This window comes from Nuphar pumila, chromosome 3 (assembly GCF_984573655.1).
Source record: "Nuphar pumila chromosome 3, dmNupPumi1.hap1.1, whole genome shotgun sequence".
Taxonomy (NCBI): Eukaryota; Viridiplantae; Streptophyta; class Magnoliopsida; order Nymphaeales; family Nymphaeaceae; genus Nuphar; species Nuphar pumila.
Window position 1 is genome coordinate 112,524,742 of NC_143251.1, and position 20,425 is coordinate 112,545,166.

At 40.9% G+C, this 20,425-nt stretch overlaps 1 protein-coding gene across 1 annotated transcript; it reads right to left on the minus strand.

The window, feature by feature from the left end:
* Window positions 1-1,980: 1,980 nt before the first annotated feature.
* Window positions 1,981-20,191, minus strand: LOC149843330 (L-arabinokinase-like). Its single transcript, XM_090001782.1, has 8 exons — window positions 19,828-20,191; window positions 18,352-18,459; window positions 18,085-18,153; window positions 17,492-17,575; window positions 5,182-5,347; window positions 4,580-4,651; window positions 3,791-3,997; window positions 1,981-2,269 (listed from the first exon to the last, which is right to left on the minus strand). The coding sequence occupies exons 1-5, from the start codon at window positions 19,930-19,932 to the stop codon at window positions 5,342-5,344; spliced, it is 372 nt and encodes a 123-aa protein (XP_089857908.1). The 5' UTR covers window positions 19,933-20,191; the 3' UTR covers window positions 1,981-2,269; window positions 3,791-3,997; window positions 4,580-4,651; window positions 5,182-5,341.
* Between the last annotated feature and the right edge of the window lie 234 nt (window positions 20,192-20,425).

Below are 20,425 nucleotides of genomic sequence, written 5' to 3' on the forward strand. Positions count from 1 at the left end.
GATCTAGTTCATGTAATACTTATATGATCCAGGTATAGTTTCTCTTATGGTGGGTTTGATTAGACCCAGGTCTAAACCCGGTACCATCATCTCAAATCAGGTTTGGTATGGTTTCACATAGATCCAAACCAAACCCGACACCCTTAATATCACCAATCAGACCTGTCAGAATGTATTTGTAAACTGCCATCCAGTGAACCAGACCCGACCTTATACCCAACTTGGACCCACTTTGTCTGGTATACATTCTACGTCAATCCTGTCCACCAAGAGTAGGCGAGCGTCAAACAGAAAAACTCTAACTCTGCAATCACATACCATGTATATGAAGCTCTCGAAAATAAAAAGGACGAAAAATACATTGTGACCTTGCAGAAAAACAAAATATAAAGATGAAGCCATCAGGATGTATGTTGGGACCATTGATGTCACAATTAGATCGGTATCAGGGTTTCTCTGAGTGAAAAATTTATCAAATACATGCTCATAGAAATTAAAACAAAAATATGGAAACATAAAGACAAATATAAAAAATAAAGTGTAAATATCACAATGTTTCAAAATTGGTCCTTATTTTGAACACATCATGCTATACAGAAATTTTTTCAATTTTGAAGTATCACAACAAAATCACAATCTTTTACTGATGTTCGTAACTGTGGTTAAGAGAGAGAGAGAGAGAATAGTACAAAACCATAGAGGTATTCTTGTATGAAAGAGATCTCGGGAGGAAGCTCACAACTTTACCAACAGCGATAAACAGCCAACAGATCTTTTTCAAACTCACAAATGAGCCAAAGAAAATCATTTCCTATGAATTAAAAAGGATCACCACTTGGAGAAGTTCTTCAAATTTGTATATGGCAATAGAAGTTGCCAAGGCTTACACGCTTGCTTGGCCCCAAATGTGAAACGGGTTTTCATTATTGTGAGACCGATTCACATATGGTATTCTTTTGCAAACATATGAAAATTTGTAACATATCAACGGTTTCCATTTCACACCGATTGCAAACGTGTGAAAATGGTTTTGTTGAATTGAATCAGCTTCAATTACATGTATCTAGTGAGATTCCATTTCACGTGGGCAACCCTTTCAGGTGTAGATGTCTCATTTACACATTGCATTCAAAAGCACCCAAGAAAAGTGCAGGCAAACGTGCCCTTAAACTCATGCTGAAATCATTTCCAGATTCTAAATGTCGGAAAAGTGTATAGCCGTAATTCCAATCAATAGAAATAGTTTTCGCAGAGTAAATTTCAAAGTCAATGAAAGAAGATCTACGAGGTCTAAAGAAAATTTATTAAGCATATAAATTGACAAAAAACTCACCTATAGTAATGCTATGACTTGTTTCTCCATAAGGCGTTTAGTGGACCGTTTGTGAAGAAAGGAGTTTTGAATAATACGCTTTCAATAAAATGTATAAAAACTATTTTCATCTCATCCATGTTTTACTATCGAAACACATACCAATTCACCAATATATAAGTTGGCAAAATCTTATTAACCGAGTAAACATGCAAAACATGGCACATATATTTCACACATTTTTGTCTAAAATCATCACTCAAGGGCCAAACCAAACACCTCCTAAATGTACCAAAATACAAATGAGCATGCTATACAATCATAGTAGTTTGCTATCACATTTGGCAACTACAATAACAACTAACATACAATTCGAAATGTACTACCTTCTGTAACATTACACGAACTTAGGAAACAGTTCCACAATCAGATTTTTGTTGAGAAATAATTAACTGCTTTCTGTTCAACCATCAAATAGCAGCAACTCAACACAATCCATGCACAAGCATATAAAAAATTGGAGACCTTGCATAGTAATGAAAATTCACATATTATATTACCTAAATGAATGGGCATGATTACATGCAAACCATGCTCATGTTGCACAAACTCGTTATCTGAACTTTCATGCATCAAGATGGGCAATCCAGGTTTTTGGCAAAGTACTCTTTCATGAAGAAACATGATATAATAATTTAAATTATTAAGGATCATGGGCATAAGATATCACCAATTCTAAATCTTTGGCTCATCCATATACACAAGATGCTTTGTTAAATAAAACAATGTATGAACACCTACACAATTCCTAGTGCGGGGATAAGGATTCTCATGCCCTCAACTAGCTAAATTCATTCTTCGCCTCAAACTCAAGTATCCGAATTTCCCAGCTCCTGGGGATGACCCCTCAAAAATAAAAGGCAGGTATCCTGTAGCAGCTTTGTATCTATGTTGCATCTGATAAACATAAATAAGAATACACTTTAGCTTGCCATGCCGTGATAAACTAAACAATGATGCAATTTCAATGCCTCGAACTGCTGCCAGTATTGGATTATTGCCAAATAAATTAGTATTTGCAATAACTAATCGTACAATGTATGTCTAGTGAAAAAACAAAATGGAGCCATTTGATGAAATTTAGACCTTGTATTGAAGGCATGGGAGCACGTTTAATGACATTATCTTCTAGCACGTCACTTCGCTCAAAAAGTTAAAAAGCATGCCCACTTGAGGGTACAATTTTTTTTAGGTAATTTACATGCACCTAAAATAGGGAAAATTTACATTTAGACACCTCAAGTTTGAAATACTTAAATGCTTAACTTTGTAAGGAGCAGCTCACATATCTGCTTGAGTTACTTTTACACTAAAATTACCTCTCTCTCTCTCTCTCTCTCTCTCTCTCTCTCTCTCTCTCTCTCTCTCTCTCTCTCTCTCTCTCTCTCTCTCTCTCTCTCTCTCTCTCCTGGAGGCGAAAGAGGAGTACAATGGCTATCCCCTCCACGGCCAAATTCCTTTCACAATCTCCATGCATCAACTTCCCCAAAAATCAAAAAAATCCCCATCTTGTTTAACCAAGAAAAGGTTAAAACTGTCATTTTAAGAGTGAACCAGTTAAGAGAATAGAAAGTAACTCAAGTGGTCATCTGAGCATTTATCTTAAATATTTGAAACCTGAGGCGTTTAAACATAAATTTGCCATATACAAGGTACTTATATGATATTTATCTATTTTTTTGGAATAGGCAAGATGGGGGATAACCTGTGGAATTTGAATCTGAGGCCCCTCAGTTATCATAATGCAAGAAAAAATTCTTATGGTGTGAGTTTCTAATTCTCTAGCAAATAACAACTAACGTGAATCTCTAGCACTTGAAGGAAATGTTAAATCATCAATCAATCTTTTCAATATCTTGGTTAGAGATTTTAGAGAATTAAAAATGTCATTTTCTTAGGGAAGTGATGGGTGCTTTTACAAATAATAATAATAATAATATATATAAAAATTTAAAAACCAGATTCTTGAAAACATCATGAAGCAACACTTAAAACTATAAAAATATTCACTTTACAAAATCCTTTTAAAAGGTGATATCCACAAAATTGCTCTGATACTTGTGACTGAGAAAAACAAGCTATAGCAACCTACTTTTCGGCTGTCACATGGGTGCGGGTGCGGCACTTTCAAAAAACTTGGGTGCGGGGGTGCGGCAAATATATATATATATATATATATATATATATATATATATATATATATAAAGTCCAAAAGTTGGACATAAATGACCCTGGGTGCATTGACTGCACCCAGGGTCAGGTTGACCGCATCGGGTGCGGGTGCGGGTGCGGCACCTAGTTGGAGAGTCCCTGTGACATAGCTTTTCGGTTGACATGGTTCTGAATCTATGGCCATCAAACCAGAAACACACATGCATGTTCTCTCCTTAATGAATCATGCAAGAAAGAATTTGGTACCTCTATAATTTCTTCACTACTGTGCACACAGTTCCGCCCGATCACACAGACTGACCCACCTGATCCACCTCCAGTTATCTTTGCACCGAACAATGTGCCACTTTCGCCTCTAGATGGTCTCTTTCTATGTTGCATCTCCTGAACTAGCTTAACAAGCCGTTCTGTTCCGTCTGATCCGAGCCCACATGCATTATAACTATAATGACACTGCAAGAATCCCAGAAAAAATGCTTGCACTGCATTTTTCATGAATACTTGAGAATAGAAGGATACTGGTTCTCAATCCAAATCTCCAGTGAAATGTGTTTTAAATGGCAGACCAAGTGTTACTCAGGTGGTTGGGAGTGACTCAGGAATCAACAAGTTGCAAGGCTTAACTGATTTCTAGCATAGGAATACATGATAAGACACTCAACTTTTATAATTATGGAAAGAAAGCAGGAAGTTCTTCAAACAAAAGAAGAAAAGAGTAGGAAAATGAAGAGAAAGAGAAACGCCACAACCATTTGAAGCATCATGCATAAATGCCTGACCCAAATTGCTGTTGCCTAAGTAATTGACTTAGGCATTAAGTGCAAACAAGTTGAGATAACTTTACTCAAATCACAGTGATGCCAATGGCTCAAAACAAGTTGAAACTCATGAACATTAATGATTCCAACATAAATGACAAAACTAAAGCAAACCTTCAAGCATAGTTCCACATTTACTTTTTCATTTGTCAAGCAAATGACACTTGTCTTCTACTGCATTTGAAACTACACTTTGGTTTATCTCAAAAGTATTTACCTGATACAACAATTCTCCCAGAGCAGAAAGCTGTTCATCAGTTGTTGCAGCTGTTAATAATGCTTTAAATGCCTTGGCATCAGAAGATCAACCAGAACCAAGTCAGTCTTGAGAATTAATGCATCAATGTAGAAATTGATGCACTAATAAAGAAATTGCATGAGTCAAGTACATTAATTATAAAAAGATTGCACATGCAAATGCAACAGAAGCTAAAAGAAAAATATTTTATTCATATACTTGATTATATACTAGTCCGTATGGAAGCCATCAATTTTGACATTCATAAGTAGATTGAAGCTATAGGTGTTGGTAACTAAAATCAGTATGGGTTATTGAATCACGCGGACATTATTTGGCCATCTTTTTTTGCATTTAAATCACTGTGTTAAGAAATACATGCACCATTATCAGAGCATCCTATGGATCTGTTCAATGTTTCTGTCAACAGCACCTAGAATACACCAATGTGTGTGGCTATTTCATTACGAGAAATTTTCACCTCATGTACTCACTGATAACCAATTTGGAGATACCTTTGACCAGTGACCAATCTCTCTCTCTCTCTCAAAAGAAGACCTTTTAGGATAATTGAAACTTGCCTTTACACGGAAATTTTCATAAATTGGATGGCTAGTAGGTGCTCTCACTCCATATTGGCGCTTAGGATCAATTGTTGTCACAGAGTCACAGTGATCGATGTATTTCTTCAAGAATGACCCACCAAGCATAAATTCAGGAACCTTCCGTGCATAAACAGCTTCATATCTGCAATGAAATACCCTAACAGGTCATGAAAAAGGATTGCAGCCAATTTTACATATGTTCTTTACTGAAACTGATGCTGTATGTACTAGACTTGCTCAAGAGCTCTTAACCATTAGGAAACATATTTACATTAATAAGTAAAGCATTTTACATCATGTCTCCTGTTATCTTCCTTTGTATATATATATATATATATATATATATATATATATATATATATATATATATATATCCTTTTCCATCTGAATTCAAATCTCATTAGGTTACATTGGGTAATGCCTAGATCCAACCCGAATCTGACCCGTTGACATCCCTACTCTCAAGTCCACCATCATGAAGAATAACATCTTAAAAGCTCCCAATTCATAGCTGCCAAACCCAGCAACTCAGGCAAAAACTGGTTGACCTGCAACTCATGACTTGGTGAGACAACTCATACAACTCGAATGACCCAGGATCTTCTTTTTATATAATAAACATTGTTAAGAATATAAGTATATATATTTATATACGAAAACCCATATATTTGAACGGGTTTTCATCGAACTCGGGTCGGAAGCAGGGCCGCACGCCACGTGTCCAAAAACAAATTTGAATTTTAGACCTTTAGCAGCATTTTTTAAGTGCCGTTAAAGCACTGGTTTCCGCTCAGGAATTTAGCGGCGGTCAAGACCACCGCTAAAGGTCCAAAAAAGCAAAAAAAAAATGTGCTGCTGATTGCATGCGCGATCAACGGTACACAAGTATCCGAAAATGTTGGGACACTTTACCCGTTTGATGATACGGGTCACTATATATATGTTTGTAATAGTCAATACCCATTAGAAGTATTTTAGTATTTTCCCACTGTGTAAGAGGCTGTGCCCACTTGGGGCACATCTGTCTTTTTCATTTTATTTTATTTTATTTTATTTCCTTTTTTGTATTTTTGGTTTTTGGGAGCTCCCCAACAGCTCTATTTCTAGCCTTTGGGGTGCTCCCAACGGCTCTATGAACCCTCTAATCTCTAATAAAGAGGTTTCCACTCTATAATTTTATGCTTGTCTTAAGCATTATCAATATTATTTATTTTTATATTTTGGTGTTGTCTTGCTCTCTAACTCTCTGTGAGTTGATTGTGTTAGCCTTTGTGGCTTATTGTATTTAGTCCATTAGAGGCCTTTATGTTTGTACACCTTTTGTAGCCCTTTAATGGCATTGTATTTGTGCACATTTGGTTTCATTACATGGTTGTTGAAATTTATATTGAAAGATTGTGTGGTGGAGCGTGCCATTGTCCTTCAACCATTTCTTCTTTTATTTTATTCTCCCTCTCGTATTCTCTCTTTCTCTACTTGTTTTTCTTTGCTTTCATGGCCGACAAGGAAGTTGTAAGTGTTGTTCCCATCAAATTTGATGGAACCAACTACAACATGTGGGTCACGTAAAGAAAATACTAATGGGAAAAGAGCTATGGCACTTGATTGGTGGTTCTACTCTAAAATCTCAACCCATTTTTACAAAAGTTGTGAGAGAAGATGGTGGGACTAAAGAAGAATCTCTTAAAGGTCAATAGAGAGATAAGGCTCTCTTAGATTACAAAAGTAGCTATAAAGCATGGGAAACAGGTCATGCTAAAGTACTCTCTTTTCATGAGAAGCATGTGTGAGGATGTGAGAACATTTTAGAATTTGAGAGAGAGGATGAGGCTTGGACTTTTATCAAGTAAACTTATACCAAAAAAAGCAGTGCCCATAAATAGGAAATCCGTAACAAGATCCACAATTGTAAACAAAATGATAGAAGTGTACCAGAATACTATGGATCGTTAAAGAGACTTTAGGACCAAATGGCTAAATTTGAACCATATTTAGGACACTTCAAATGATGCCCATCTAAGGGAAAAACAAATCTTAGATGAACAATTCTTTCAATTTATGTGAGGCCTTATACTCGAATTCGAACAAGTGAGGGTGACCATTACTCATCCTAATAAAGACGAACCACCGCCTCTACATGAAGTCTTAGCCGAAGTATGTATGGAAGAGGCTAGGTTAAAAACCATGTTCAAGCCTAAGGGAGTCAAGGATAATGTGTTGGTTGTTTCAAGACCCCGAGCCAATACTCACACATACAAGCCTCCTCATATCACCAAATCTAATTTTGGGAAGCAAAGTAGCGATAAAGGGAGGAAGATCATATGTTACAATTTTGGAGAACTGAGGCAAATCAAGCCTTATTGCCCCAAGTTCAAAGGAAAGGATGAGCGGCGAGCGTAGATTCATTGCATGAAGACAAGAATGGAACTAATGAAGATTCAACTAGTGGAGGCTCTACAATCGCTTCTCAAAGGATCATCTTTTTGTATCAGGGGTGTCGCGGTTTCCTCATCTTCTCCTCTAGGTAAAATTTTTTGGCTTTTGGACTTCGGTGCATCCTTCCATATGACCCCTAATAGCTCTTTGCTCTCCAAATGAAAAAATAATTCAAGTGTATCTAATGTTTTTTTAATGCGGATAGCTCTTCTCTTGAAATAAAAGGGGTTGAAGATTTTAAAAACTCTTCAAATTTTTCTATACCAAAAATTAGATTTGTTTCATAACTCAATTTAATTTTTCCTTCTGTTTCTCAAATTGTCGATCATGGTTGCATAATCTCCTTTTCATCAAAGTAATGCTTGGTACATGATCTACAGTCTGGAATGCAGATTGGGGAAGGTCATATAGAAGGAGATCTCTACAACATGGATCAACTAATTCTTCCAAAATTTTTTTTTTACAATGTACAAGATTTGGATATTGTTTTATGGCATCAAAGGCTAGTTCATCCTAACATATCTAAATTATCCCATGTACCCCATTTGAAAAAAAATTGTAATGAAAAATTTGATTGCACTGATTGCATTCTTGAAAAATGAAGGTCATTCCCTTTTAAGAAAGAAAGTTTTTTTTTGCTCAAAACCACATATTCGAATGTATGGGGTCTGGCAACTATTATCTCTAAAGGTGACTTTACTTATTATGTAATTTTGTTGATGACTATTCATGGTACACGTGGATTTATTTTCTTAAGCACAAAAATGAAGTATCTGATATATTCAAATCTTTTCATAACTTAGTCAAAAGTTTATTTCAGTCTAATATAGTTATCTTTCGCTCAGATTCAAGGGAATAATTTATATCAAATGATTTTAAAAAGTATTTAGAATTAAATGGCATTGTTCACCAAAGATCTTATGCTTATACTCTTCAACAAAATGATTTGGTGAAAAGAAACATAAGCATATTATAGAAACTACCATAACTTTGCTTATTTCAAAAAATGTTCCAAAAGAATTTTGGGTTGAAGCTGCACTTAACATTGTTTACCATATAAATAGAATTCCTTCAATCAAGCTTTCAAAACATTACTCATCTTAAAAAACTTTACAAAATGTCCCATGATTACTTTAGATTAAAGACTTTTGGATGTAAATGTTTTGTCCTCAATAACAAAAATGATAAATTATCTCCTAGGGCTATTGCCTGTATTTTCCTTGAGTACGGTGAAAACTAAAAGGTCTTTAGATCTTACGATCTCAAAAATGCTAAATTTTGTGTTTTTAGAAATGTTACTTTTTTGGACAAAGAAATTCATTCAAACAAAATGTGCCTAAGAAAACTAATAATTATTCTTTCTTGTTTGAATTACTTCCTAAGGAAGATTCTTTGAATAATGATATTAAGAATGACGAACATGTTATTTATATCCCTTGTGATGAGAATCATGATATAGATCAAAGTGATAGAAGTGAACCTCATGTTATTCATTATAGAAGAAGAGGCAATGAGAATCAACCTAATGCCTTAGATAAATATTCTAACCTTGAGTCACAAGAATCTAGTAACCTTATGAGATCCCCTAGGGAATTTAGACGTCCGGATAGATTTGTATCATATGATTTATTTTCTTCTCAATATAGAGCATGTCTAGCTAAAAAAAATCCTATTTCGAACATAATTTCTATAAACAAGCCAAAAACCATCCTGAATAGATAGACACCATGAATCATGAGCTTAAAGCATTAGAGAAATATAACACATGGAAAAAAGGAAAAAAGTCCATAGGTTATAAAGTTAAAACCAAGAGTGATGGTTCCCTAGAGTGATATAAGGCTAGGTTAATAGCCAAGGGTTATTCTCAAGAATATGGTACAGACTATGACGAAACATTTGCACCAATAGCTAGGATGACATCGGTTAGAACCCTCATAGTTATGGCTATTATTAGAAATTGGAATATCAAATGAAAGTCAAAAATGTATTGTTAAATGGTGAATTAAAAGAAGTATATATGGATCCACCATTAGGGCATGATATTCCAGCATGAAAGGTTCTTAAACTTGTATGGCTTAAAATAAAGTCTTAAGGCTGTGTATGATAGATTTAGTTATGTTATTGTTAAACTTGGTTTTATGCCATGTTATACAAACACTGCTATGTTTATTAAAAAATCTTATGCAGGTATCGTTATTCTCCTTCTCTATGTTGACGATATGATCAGCACTGGATGGGTCAAACAAGGAGTTAGTTTTATTAAAAATGTTTTAAAACAAAACTTTGAAATGATTGATCCTAGTTTTCTTAGATATTTTTTAGAGATTGAGGTTGCGTACTCCGCACATGGATATTTACTAACTCAATCCAAGTTTGCTATTGACAACATTGGCAGGTCTGAAATTGCAGATGAAAAAAGGGTGGACACTCCTGAAATGATCAATGTTAAAATGAAGATAGATGATAGCACACAATTGAATGACCCCGCTCCTTATTTACAAATGATTGAGGCCCTTATTTAACCATCACCATACCTAACATTTCACATATAGTACATACAACTAGTCAATTTCAGCATTTCCCAACCAATGTGCATGTGAGTGTCGTTATGCGCATTATTAGTATTTATAAAATTTTATTATCTTCTTCCTCACCACTTGAATTAATTTTTTATACTGACTCTAATTGAAAAGAAGACCCCCATGATAGACGCTCAACTACAGGTTTTGTATTTTTATAGTGATTAGTTGGTGTCTTGAAAATGCAAGAAGCAACAAAAAGTATCTTTGTCACCAACAGAAGTTGAGTATCGCATCATGACTACCACGATATCTGAAATTATGTAGTTGAAACGACTATTAGAAGACATGAGAGTGCAAAGGAAGTCACCCTCCTCAAAGTTATGTTGTGATAATAAAAGCGTCATCTACATAGTTGGTAATCATACCTTTCATGAATGGACCAAGCATATCGAGATGAATTGTCACTATGTTTGTAAAACCCATGTTAAAAAAAAATATCGGACCCGGGTCGGGTCGGGTCGGGTCGGGTCGGGTCGGGTCGGGACCCAACCCAGGCCCGCCCTCGTTGGAGTTTTTAAAACCCGACGCAGGGGAGGATTTGTTTAAAAACAAACCCTCTCCCCTGTACACCGCACCCCCCACTCGTGCCGCTCCACCCTCCTCGGCAGGATAAGGAAACCCCTTGAGGGTTTCCCCGATTGTCGCCTCCCCCGAGCTCTTTAAGAGCATGGCAGGAAGGGAGGGGGGGCACACCTCCCTTCTCTTCTCATCCTCCCCGCTCTCCTTGTGCCGACGGCCCTTCTCGTAAACCCCGTCGTCTCCTCTCGTCCCCCGCGACTGCTGTCGCCGGCGAACAAAGTCGTCAGCCACCTCGCCTTCTCTCCTTCCTCTATGGCCACCAGCGACCGTCGCCGCCGAAGACCTCACCTCTCCGCCTCTCCCATCTCTCGTTTCTTCGACGGCCACTGACGACCAGAGCCGACGACCTCCCCATCGCTGACCCTCCCTTTCGTCTCCCATTCTTTTGGTTTTCGCCAGCAACCCTCATCAGAACTCCGGTGAGCTACCCCTGACACCGCCAATTCCTCTCGTTGCCTCTTTGTATCCTGGCCGTCGCTTGCAAACACAGTCGCCACTGGCGACCTCCGCAAGCCCCAATCATCGCAGTCATGGTCGTTCGACCATCGTTGCCTCGACATCGGCGACCTCGAGTCCCCTCAACTCCCCCGCTTTGACATCCTCGTCGGCACCTCCTCTTCGGCAGCCCCAGGTAAGCCCTCCCACCTCTTCTTCTACCTTCTCCTCTCCCGACAGCCGCAGGCAGGGGCCAAAGGCCCCTACGTCTCTCTCTCTCTCTGCTTACCTTCCGGCAGTGGCCATCGGCCCCTGCCCCTCTTCTTTTAAAACCCAACAAGGGCCAATGGCCCCTGTCATTTTTTTTCAAGCCCGACAGGGGCCTTTGGCCCCTGCCCCCCTCCTTTTTTAAAGACCAACAGGGGCCGATGGCCCCTGCCTCCTCTTTTGAAAGCCGCAGGGGGCCTTTGGCCCCTGCGCTCCCTCTCTCTGCTCATTTTTTCGACAGGGGCCATCGGCCCCTACCATTTCTCTTTCTGGTAGGGGCCGATGGCCCCTGCCCTTCCTTTAAAGCCAACAGGAGCGTTCGGCTCCTGCCTCCCTTTTAAAAAACCCAGTAGGGGCCGATGCCCCCTGCCCCTCTCTTAGTCGTCTGGCAGGGGCCGATGGCCCCTGCTGTAATAAAGTGGAAAAAAATAAATTTAAGTTCGGATTCGGGTCGGATTCGGATCTGGATCCGGACCCGGACCCGAAGGGAGGCACCGCCTCCCGTGTTTTTAAGACAGGGAGGCAGGGGTTTCAAAGAGAACCCCCGCACCCCCTTCTTCCTCTCTCGGTCTTTCTCCCCCGACCGACTCTTTCCCCCTCGTTTGTCCCTGCGGCCACCGACGCCGGTGACTCGCCGCCGGCAACCGCCTTCATCCCGCGTGCTGCAGGGAGCTAACAACCTCAGGTGCCAGCCATCTCCTTCCCTCTCTGCTGCGAAGGTGTCGGCGACCCACCGCCTTCCGCTCCGGCGACCCTAGGTACGCATCCATCTCCCCTCTTTTCCCTTCCTTCCCCCTCCTCTTTCACTTCTTCTTCTCGGTGAGGGGTCGACCGACAGGGGGGCAGAGCCCCCTGTCGTCGCCTCTCATCGGCAGGGGGTTACCCCCTGCCTTTCTCAGGATCGGTCGACAGGGGGGCTGAGCCCCCTGTCGTCGGCAGGGGGATTCCCCCCCTGTCCCTCTCTATGGGTCGATTGACAGGGGGGGCTGAGCCCCCTGTCGTCACCATTCGTCGGCAGGGAGCTCCGCCCCCTGTCACTTGCCGTGTCGACAAGGGGCTCTGCTCCCCCTATCCCTCTTGTTTCGCCGGCAGGGAGCGGAGCTCCCTGTGTCGGCCCACCTTTTCGGCAGGGGCTTCTGCCCCCTGCCTTTTTGTGGATTTTTCGGCAGGGGCGGAGCCCCTGCCTCTTCGTGGTTCTTTCGGCAGAGAAGGGGCTCGCCTCCCCTCCTCTCTGTTTCCTATGTCAAGGCAGGGGAGGGGCTCGCCCCCCCCTCCTCTCTGTTTCCTGTGTCAAGGCAGGGGAGGGGCTCGCCCCCCCCTCCTCTCTGTTTCCTGTGTCAAGGCAGGGGAGGGGCTCGCCCCCCCCTCCTCTCTGTTCCCTTTGTTCGGTAGGGGAGGGGCACGACCCCTCCCTGCTTCTGTTACGGCAGGGGAGGGGTCGAGCCCCTCCTCCCTGCTCCTTGCTCCCTATCATGGCAGGGGAGGGGCTGAGCCCCCTCCCTGCTCCTTGTTTTGACGGGGGAGGGGGTCGAGCCCCTCCCTGCTCCTTGTTGCGGCAGGGGCGGGGGCCGAGCCCTCCCTGTGCCTCTTTTCTCGTTAGGCAGGGGCATCGCCCCTGCCTTCGTTGTTTTTCGGCAGGCCAGAGCAGGCCCCCTCGCCTCGCTTTTCCCTGGCATCAGGCGAGCCTCCGTTCGTTATTGACAGGCAGGGGCTTTGACCCTGCCTCTCTTCTACTTTGTCAGGCAGGGGCGCAACCCTGCCTGCCCTCGCATAAAGCGAGGGCAGGGGTGCAACCCCCTGCCTCCTCGGAGTCCGCTGACAGCAAGTCAACAGGGGCTCGCAGCCCCTGCCCCTGCTTCTTGCGCTTATAGCGGGTGCGCATGTGCACAATGCTCCTGCCTCTGCTTCCTTTACGTCAAGACGGCGATAGTGCCCCTGACTTTCTATTTTGGTATTAGCTTGCTAAGATCATTACTTTTGCAGCTCGGACGACGAATCCCGCTCGCGCTCTGCGACCCGAGCCGCCAATCGCGTACATCCGCGGACGACAGCAAGCTTGCAACTCTCAAAGGTAGAGGAAGATTGCACAGAAGACTTGGACAATTGAATTGAGTTCAATTAACTAAAAAGGACAATTAAATAAATATATATGCATATATTTATACGAATACGCATTTAACTCAAGGACGCGGTTTCGCGATCCTTGTCCTTTACTTTGTCGTTGTGCATCGCGCAACGTTTTGGCGTTGCACTCCTGTTTACAGTCTTTACTTGCCGTTGCGCGTTGTGTCGAGGGTTTGCGTTGCACTTCTGCTTACCGCCTTTCCTTTGCCGTCGCGCTTTGCGCCTAAGCTCTTATTTTTTCACATGTGTTGGTATTGCCTTGCTATTGCAGATGACGTGCAGGTTCTTGCTCTTTGCGTATGCCTTAAAGGCATCCTCGTGGAGGATGCAAGGGGCATTTACCACTCTCCCTCTTGCGACAAGAGTTCAGTCGGGAGCGAGCGACACATCCTCGTCTAAGGAGAGGGACACCTCACAAGGATCCTGGCTCTTCGTGTGCGCAGTCCTGCAGAGTCGACTTGAGATTTTAGGGAGTTGCGCAAAAGCATCAAAGACTGCTCCAAATCGAAGCATTTGGAAGGATGTGACTGGCCAGTTCTGCTGGCCTTTTTGGCATATCTCGGGTGATCCCGAATTGGGGGTTCGAACGAACTTCTTAACGGGTGTTCTGTTGAGAAACTCGTATCCCGTTTATCGAGGCCGGTATCGAGTCATGCGAGACATATAGATACCCCGATAGCGGATGTGATTCGAGATAATCACATGCACAATGTTGGCACAAGGTACTATTGTTTCAAAAGATAAAGTAAAGTTGATAAACTTTACATCTTTGTGAAACACTCCTATTGAGGCTTCTATTGAGGAGATATACCCCCTTCATCCTAGAGTATTTGTAGTCATGCACGACACGTCTAGTACTGCGATGATCGGATGAGACGGTCGTGCGACCTCGAACAGCGCTAAATGCAAAATGTTGTAATCACATAAATGGCCTCACATTCGCCTTCACAGGCAAGATGCTTGAGTGGTTTAAAGACCACAGCATAGAATGGGTCGTTAGTTAAGCAACCCCTAACGTACCTATTCGCTTCTATGTGTCTGTCAAAGGAGAGGACAGAGCGGTACAAACTCCAATGGACAGGTTGTTAACAACCACCCTACGGGTAACGATCCGGCCTCCCCAGTCATTGGAGTAGGGGAAAGGGGCTACATTAGTTAGCTCAACACTTCTGCAGAAGTTGGATGCATCCGTGGCACAGCCTCCTTTGGGGAATCCTCTCCCGGCTAAAGCCGTCCCTTTGGAGCGAACTCAACTAGCTATTCGGGTTATTGAAAATACATAGAATAACAGACGCCCGAACTAGTCTCAGTTGGTTTTACGTTTTTCCTGCGCGTACCCGCAGGATCGTAATTATCGAAACATAAGGTATGTTCACACTGGTCGTTGGGTCGTGAGATTCGCTTGCACTACGGGTTCGCTTACACTACTGAATCGCTTGCTTGCTCGGTAGTTCAGTATGCCACTCGTTGAGCTGTGCACGCCTGTCAAGGCGTTACTCTAGTTTGTTAAACTGCTTACGCAGTTCTTTGCAGAGTAATAAGGATCTTCTCATGCTAATTAAATGCTTATAATAATAGCATTATGCTAGTTGCTACATATTAGCATGTGGCTTGCTTTATCCCTTAGTCGAACTGTTTGGTGCTTATTGTAGCGTAGCACTTGTTGGCTTGCATCTCTTATGATTGATGTGATTGCATACAACTTGTAATCTACGAACTGGTGGCAACTAGGGTTGATGTGACCGCTTGTCTTATAAGCTGCTTACATATTGTGATATAACTGCTGCCATATGATTGCTTATGAATGGCTTGCGATGCAATGGTTTATGCCTTACGATTAATTTAATTACTTGTTGATGGACTGAGTCATTTTATGGTAATTGTATGTTTTACGAGCATTGTTATGAGTGCTCGTCTTATTCAACTATTTTGTTTGGCTGACGGGTAGAGTTAGTTACTCTTCGCCCATAGAATCAACTGGATTGCCATATCTGCGCGTTCTCATGTGTCGTTTACGCATGCTTTGAGGTCCTATTTGGGGATTGTAATGTTCCTCGTGGCAATAACACGGTGCGTAGGATTATAGGCTTTTATGTGAAGTGATGCGATGTATATTGCTGATATGCATGCTTGTGCCCATATTGTGGCTACTGACCCCGAGGTGGTCAATGGTTCAGAGCAGTCGATTAATGATGCATGTATCTCTGAGTAGGGGTGTCTGTCGAACACCTGATCTCCAAAGGATTATTTGCGAGGGCGTGTATGATCAAGATCGAGTGACCCGGCTAGAGCGGTAGAATCTCTGATAGGACGTACACTGTCCACGAACGGGTAACCGTGAAGTCAGTGAACTCCTGGGAGGAAGTGTATGGTCCAAGATCAGGTATACCCTCTAGGGCGGTAATTCCTTGTCAGGTCGTATATCTCCCGGACCGAGCGATCCGACGTGGATCTTGTGTTTTTGCTTACCATAAGAAGTTATGGTGAGCTGTGACGATCTTCTGAGATTGTTTGTGACAGCCAACTATGAATTCATAGTTTCGGCTTTCTGTTCTAGCATGATTACATGCAGGACTCAGATGTGAGAATCAGATCGTTAGTGATTTGAGTTAGTGATTATGTTTTGGACCTTCTACAGAAGGGTGGGCTTTTCTGAGGAAGTATGACGTCTTAGTGCGTCATAACCGGTGACAGTTAGCCGCGTAAGGTTTTGAGAGATGAAAATAGATTAAGGTTGTTCAGGACAAAGCGTTTGTTAGAAATAGTGAGTGATAAACGATGTCCTGATGGTGATTAGATGCAGAGACCTCGTTCTAGGAACGAAAACAAGCTAGTTGTGTGGTGGTTCACAGCCTACGATCAATTGAATCGTATGCTGCGTTTGTCAGTTGCACTGCTTACTTGCTTTGAACTGCTTACTGTTTGCACTGCTTACGCGCTTGCACTACTTACTCGCTCGCACTACTTATTCGCTTGTACTACTTACGTGTTTGCACTATTCACCTGCTTGCATTGCTTACCTGTTTAACTGCATATCTGCTTTAAACTGCGTAACATACTGAATTAAATGTACTTAATTCAGTTTCATGTAGTCTCTCTTGTGCACCTACTAGTTTTTCGTGAAACTAACCCATTCTATGAGTACAGGTGATGATTAGGTACACTATGGGCGATGACGCGATTGCAAGATGGCTTCAAGACTTCTTCTTCCTGCTCTTAGCTCGCGTCCTGGACGTTATGAGTTTGTATCGGATTTTCCTTGGGATATCCGAATCTTGCGAGTTTTGGTTCTTTTAGCTAACGTGCCCAAAGTTGTCAGCTTGCCTTCTGATTTATCAAAGAAAAATCTTTCGCTGATTTCATAAACAAACTCTAAAGGAAAGAGATATTTCTAGTCTCTTGTCTGTTTTTCTAAAAAGGTCTACAAGTTTGAAATTTGGGGCGTTACAACTTGGTATCAAAGCCAGGTTAGTAAGGATTCTTGACCATTGAGCATCCGCATCGTGCTGTAAGTATGCAATTTTTCTTATTTTATAAATGTTTTTAGCGTTGTTAAGCTAAGTGACTTGACGCGTTCTGCTTATGTACCAGCATTGCTGGGTTTTTTATAAACTACTCATGTTACGCATGAATAGTACGAATGTTTTTGGCTTCTTTTTCGAGCTTCCTGAGATTTTGATCTTGGGTATTCCTTGTTTACTCCAAGGCAGTTGTGGAGAGAAAATTCTCCTTGCAATATGTGGGCATGATGTAAGAACAAACAGAAAAAGTAGCTAACAGAGAAACATTGTGGATAGGTATCAACACCTCTCACATAGTCACATGTTTATGCATTAGAACACAAGAACATAAATATATAATACCACTAAATCAGCTTGTATGGAGTGCAGCCATTCAACTTCTGTAGCCAATATAGATGCACGAGGTACCACTGCAGTCTCTGAATACTATACTTGCCATAACAAAAAAAAAAGAATGTAAAATAATAAACAAGTAGAAAAAGACATATTAATAACAATAACCAATACTTGTGAATAATGAATATTTTATGACAGTAGCATAAATGAGAAGGCAACATCAATTTATCTTAACCAGACTTAGGAACTAAACAGATAATATGAAAATGTGCAGGTCTTTGTGAGTAGGTTGAAAGCACTAAACAGATGTAACATGACAAAGCCCAATACATCTATGAAAATGATTTAATGGATTTAGTTGCCACTCCATTATGATACTCAAACCACAAAAACACCCAAAGTAAGAAGTTGAATGACGAACTATACATGAAAGAACAAAGATAGCAACCCTGAACATCAAAAAGTTTGTTCTTGTTACCAATAATCCTCTTAGAAATGAGCATTACCTGAAGTAAAGACTTACATAATGGAAAAAACATGCAATAATTCAACCACAGACTGTAAATCAACCACAATATCCAAAAGGATGAGTTTTGAACCTTCTCCAAAGAGGCAAGGCGATCCACTGTCAATGCATCTGCTTGCACAGCACCACAGTCTAGCAAAACCTACAGCCATATTAAACACTTAGCAGGACCCATTGATCACAAAACGAAGTTGACAAATTCATCAAATAAGAAAAAAACAAAAAATTAAGGAGAACATTCATCATCTTTATACACGCATGGAAAAAATTGATAACTGAATAAGAGTTATTACATTCTGAAGTTGTGGCAGCACAAGTGAAGATTCATCATTCAACCAACCTTTCGGATGAATAGATTTGGTGATTGTATCTCACTGGTAAAAACAAAATCAGGTGCACCCGTTACAACGTGGACATCATGACCAGCTGCCACAAGATGCCGTACAATCTACAAGATACAAAGAGTACTTGAGAAACAGAACACCAAATACACAAAGTGTTCTTAATTAATTTGACAGGAAAAAATCCATGGTCTCATGAACACTTCTAAAGCCTGCATGATTCACTCACCTAAGTAGGGCAACATTTTCTGAAAGGGCACATGACTTTACAAACACTTTAAAAAATTGCATTTTCATCTTGTGTGCCCACAAATAAAAGGGCATGAGAAAGAAAACAAAAAATCAAAGGATAGCTCAACAAATAAAAATTAAACTCTAAAAGGATGTGGAAGCCAGAACAAGAATATCAACTGAGACCTGATATCAGCATAAATCCCAATGTATAAATAAGATTTGGAAGACGTATTGGTTTAAGTCCATTGAAATGTTAGTGCGCTACCTACCATTGTCATGCGTTGTCCAGGAATGGAGTTGAACTAAACGTGGACAACAAGTGCAACAAACGTACCAGGCTCATTCATAAATTCATCGGTGTGCTTAGCACATACAAATGGTGATATCAAAAAGTCTGAACTTTGTATAAATGTTTAGAATTGGCCTGTAAAAGGTCATATCAAAATCATTCATGATTGGATACATTATAGCCAAATAAATAGTAAAAGTTTAAAAAAAAAACAATTATACCTCTACAAATTCTAAATGACCAATATATCTCAAAAGCCTCGCATCAGCGCCATTAGAAGTGGTTAAAAATATACACTTTTTAACAAGTTCCGATAACAAAATAGTCATTTGAAATCGTGAAGGATTTAGCAGAGACATAACAGGCAATGGCTTTGCTCGTATCCAATCCCGCATCGCTTTTCTCTTGCAAGCAGAGTCTACACTCGTAGCTCACAGTCAATTTTGCAATCCTTCGTAGGCCAAGAACTGCGGTTGTGCTTTGGTTGGCATTCTCTTATAGCAATATCAGATCAGTCAAAATGATTGAAACGCTAAACAACTTCTCCCATAAACCATAGATTAATCCTTATAAATATAAGAAAATATTTAGAGACCCATCCATTCCATGCATTTCCAAAATTGGCGCACAAAAAAGTTCAACATCCAAAAAGTACAGCATTGGCTCAGAAAATTAGGAGTCCAGACCCTGCACTAAATCGAACCCTAAATTTAACACACATCAATTCACAAGTCATCGATTTTACGAGCTGTGTAGAAATATTCATCTCTAACAAAACAAGCAAAAAATCTTCAACATGAAACCGTTTTGTCTTACTCCAAGCTGATCAATCAAAAGATCAAAAAAATAAGAACAAATCAAACACATCATCAATCATCTTCATAGAGAAGACAATAGAATCAGTATCAAATCCAGATATTATCAGAACCAAAAAGATACAAAAACAACTCGCCTCGACGACGCGCGTCGCGTGGCCGAACCCATGCCCCGTGACATAGTACGCAAAGACGAGCTTCCTCGTCGAATTCGAGACGCGATTGCAGTGGTCGATCATCATCCCTCCGCAGATTCCAAACCCGAAAAACAACCGCAAAAGTGAGAGGGACAGAGTCAGCAAAAAAAGAAAGCAAAGAGAACATCAGAGAAACTTCTAATATAAACCGATCTGTCACCAAATCTTCATTCCTCATCCATTCGTCTTCCCCAATAGAAGAAGCAGATGGTAAGCCGTTGGTATTCGCCTTTCTTCCAGTTATCTCGATTTTCTTTGGATCTTTCTGGATCCAGCGATACTGATCACGAACAGATCGTCGTTTTTTCACAGTTTTTCGTCTCTGTTACCGTGAATTCTGTTGTTTCTGAGAGAGAGAGAGAGAGACGTCGGTTGTTTTATGGGCGGGAGAAATGCTAGAAAAAGATCGGAGGCAAAAGAGAGAGAGATTAGTGGATTAGTACGGAAAGTGATCGTCGTTTTTTCACAGTTTTTCGTCTCTGTTACCGTGAATTCTGTTGTTTCTGAAGCAGAGAGAGAGAGAGTGGGTTTATGGGCG